Source organism: Apodemus sylvaticus, chromosome 17 (genome assembly GCF_947179515.1).
Source record: "Apodemus sylvaticus chromosome 17, mApoSyl1.1, whole genome shotgun sequence".
NCBI classification, from domain to species: Eukaryota; Metazoa; Chordata; class Mammalia; order Rodentia; family Muridae; genus Apodemus; species Apodemus sylvaticus.
In genome coordinates, this window is record NC_067488.1 from 66,854,070 (window position 1) to 66,857,650 (window position 3,581).

At 44.8% G+C, this 3,581-nt stretch overlaps 1 protein-coding gene across 1 annotated transcript in view; it reads left to right on the top strand.

Moving 5' to 3' along the window:
* Window positions 1-2,009: 2,009 nt before the first annotated feature.
* The window catches only part of Gpr84 (G protein-coupled receptor 84), a 2,417-nt gene continuing 845 nt past the window's right edge, over window positions 2,010-3,581 (top strand). The window contains exons 1-2 of the mRNA XM_052161476.1: window positions 2,010-2,121; window positions 3,057-3,581. The exon at window positions 3,057-3,581 is cut by the window's right edge and continues 845 nt beyond it. Of these exons, the coding sequence (XP_052017436.1) occupies window positions 3,065-3,581 (517 nt within the window). The 5' untranslated portion in view covers window positions 2,010-2,121; window positions 3,057-3,064. The remainder of the gene's footprint in view (window positions 2,122-3,056) is intronic.

The following is a 3,581-nucleotide window of genomic DNA, read 5'->3' on the forward strand; positions in this document are numbered from 1 at the left end:
CATCTTCTGAGTGCTGGGATTACAGGTGTGTACCAGCATACTTGGTTTACATATCTAAGAAGTGGAATCTGAGAAGTTAGTTCTGGGACTTGAACCCAGGACCTTGAGCATGCTGAGCAAGCACCCTTACCACTGACTTGCATCCTCAGCCAAATTTACTTTTTATTTGGAGATAAATTCTCACTCACCAAAATTACCAAGACTGGCCTAGAACTTACTATATGGCTCTGACAAGTCTAAAGAACTGTGATATTCAACCTGTACTATCAGACCCTGTTCCTACCTTCCATTCTAGCTCTGAGGAGGCACAGGCAAGTGGATCTCAGTGAGTCTGGGAGCAGCCTGGTCTTTATAGTGAGCTCCAGGTCAGTAAGTCCATAATAAGACCCTGCATCAACTTATTTTTTAAGGATTTTTTTGGCTTTTTGTTTGTTTGTTTGTTTTGTATTTTGGATTTGGTTTTTTTGAGACAGGAACTCATTCTGTAGACCAGGCTGGCCTCAAACTCAGAAATCCGCCTGCATCTGCCTAAGGATTTATTGGGCTGGAAAGATGGCTCAGTAGTTAAAAGCTGCTGACTGCTCTTCCAACGGTCCTGAGTTCAAATCCCAGCAACCACATAGATGGCTCACAATTATCTGTAATGAGATCTGACTCTCTTATGGAGTATCTGAAGACAGCTATAGTGAACTTACATATAATAAATAAATAAATAAATAAATAAATAAATCTTTTAAAAATGGTTTGTTTATTTATTTATTTATTTATTTATTTATTTATTTATTTTCTAGACAGGTTTTCTCTGTATAGCCCTGGCTGTCCTGGAACTCACTCTGTAGACCAGGCTGGCCTCAAACTCAGAAATCCACCTGCCTCTGCCTCCCAAGTACTGGGATTACAGGCGTGTGCCACCACTGTCCAGCAGATTTATTTATTTTATACATGTAAATATACCATTACTGTCTTCAGACATACCAAAAGAGGGCATCTGATCCCATTACAGAAGGTTGTGAGCCACTTGGTTGCTGGAAATTGGACTCAGTACCTCTGAAGAAGCAGCCAGTGTTCTTTTGTGTTTGTTTGTTTTTGTTTTTTCGAGACAGGGTTTCTCTGTATATCCCTGGCTGTCCTGGAACTCACTCTGTAGACCAGGCTGGCCTCAAACTCAGAAATCCGCCTGCCTCTGCCTCCCAAGTGCTGGGATTACAGGCGTGCGCCACCACTGTCCGGCGCAGCCAGTGTTCTTAAAAGCTGAGTCATATCTCTAGCCCCTCAATCTTTTTTAAAAAAAATTGCACTTATTTAAGTGGTGTTTGTAGGTATACATGTCCCACAGAACTTGTATGAAACTCAGAGAACAGTTTGCAGGAATTGATTCTTGTTTCTATAATATAAGTCCTGGAATACAACTCAATCTGAGCCATCTTGCCAGTCCCTTTTTATCAGACTTGCTGATAAAAAATGTGCTTCTCAGATGTGCTGAAGTGTCATTTGGAGCCCTCTGATGTAAACCATCTCCAGTCTCTGAAGAGAAAAAAGGAAGTGCTATTGCAAAACAAGCCTAAGATCTCTGGAGGTGCTTAGCATTACTTTTAGCACCTGGTCTTGGATTTTGACCTCTTGAGAAGTGTCCCAGTCAAATTGCTTATACTCACAGTGCTCAAGTGGATGATGCAGGGGAATTTCTGTGAGTTCCATGGCAGATTAGGATAATAAATCAAACCCTATCTTAAGAGGAAAAAAAAAAAAAAAAACAGAAGTAGTCCAGAGGATCTGACACTGTCTTGCTGTTCAAGTTCTCAGCAATGACCTTAGAGAGGTTCTGCCTCAGAGAAAGGAAGGAAATAACACTTGGGTTTCAGGAAGGAGAGAAGAAAGAGTGAGACAACTCTGGAGTAAGTTGCAGGGGAATTTCAACAGAGAAGCTCTGGCTTTAGTAGCCACGGTAAAATTAGTAGGAGTAGCAGGAGGTGGGGAAGGAAGTGGCTAAGGTTGGGTAACTAGGGAGTTTCTTATTTCTGTCTAGCATGGTAGGAGGCATTATATGTCCAGCTAAAAGTCTGGATGTCCCCAGAAAAGCTGGAAGCCTGGCTGCTGCCCCTTAAAAGACCTGCTCTTTAGGTGAGATAGATATTGTTTACTGAAGACAAGTGTGAAAACTGGGAACCTCGGGTACATCGTGCGCGCGTGTGCGTGTGTGCGTGCGTGCGTGTTTGTGTGTGTGTGTTGTGCATGGCATGGTCTTACTTTCTCATTCTCATGGTCGTCTCATTTCTCAGGTAGTTATTTGAGAAAATTTGAGGTCAGGAGAATAGTGGTATAAGTATCAGGCCTGAGAATTTTTGTGAGTTAAGGCCAGCCTGAGCTACATCTCAGTGAGTTTGAGGCCAGTCTGGTCTTTATAGTGAGCTCCATCCAGGTCAGCCAAGTCTATAATAAGACCCTGCCTCAATTTATTTTTTTAAAGATTTATTTATTTTATATATGTGAATACACTGTTGCTGTCTTCAGACACACCAAAAGAGGGCATTGGATCCCATTACAGAAGGTTGTGTGTGAGAGAGGGAGAGAGAGGAGAAAGGAGAGAGGAAGAGAGTGGGGAGAGGGAGGAAGAGAGGGAGGGGGGAAAGAAAGGAGAGGGGGGAGAGAGAGAGAGAGAGAGAGAGAGAGAGAGAGAGAGAGAGAGAAAGAGAGAGAGAGAGAAGAGAGGACTCCTGGCTGGTCTTCAGGAACTGGGAATTAGGATGGAACCTGCCAGGTTCATGAGGAGCAAGCGTCCCATGCACATTGAAGAGGCCTGAGGTTTGGAGAAACAAAATTAACACATTTCCAGAAGAGACAATTGATAAGAATTTAGAAAAGAAGTCTGAGAATGTGAAGGGAAAGTGCAGAGAGAACATACAGAGATAACAGCGAACCTTGAGATGAAGTGCTGTGATAGTAGCTTTCCAGACAGGAATTAAAGCTTTAGAGCAGCCGGGGACAGCTGTTCAAAGGAAGCAACCCCGAGAAGCAGGTTCTCACACCGTCTCCCTCTCTTCCTCCTCTCCCTTCAGTCTCCATCATGTGGAACAGCTCAGATGCCAACTTCTCCTGCTACCACGAGTCTGTGTTGGGCTATCGATACTTTGCAGTTGTCTGGGGTGTGGTAGTGACTGTGACAGGCACCGTGGGTAATGTGCTCACCCTGCTGGCCTTGGCCATCCGTCCCAAGCTCCGAACCCGTTTCAACCTGCTCATTGCCAACCTCACCCTGGCTGGTCTACTCTACTGCATGCTCCTGCAGCCTTTCTCCGTGGACACATACCTCCACCTCCATTGGCGCACTGGTGCCATCTTCTGTAGAATATTCGGACTCCTCCTCTTTACTTCCAATTCCGTCTCCATTCTCACCCTCTGTCTCATTGCTCTAGGACGCTACCTCCTCATTACTCACCCTAAGCTCTTTCCCCAGGTTTTCAGTGCCAAGGGGATCGTGCTGGCACTGGTGGGCAGCTGGGTTGTGGGGGTGACCAGCTTTGCCCCCCTCTGGAATGTTTTTGTCTTGGTGCCAGTTGTCTGCACTTGTAGCTTTGACCGCA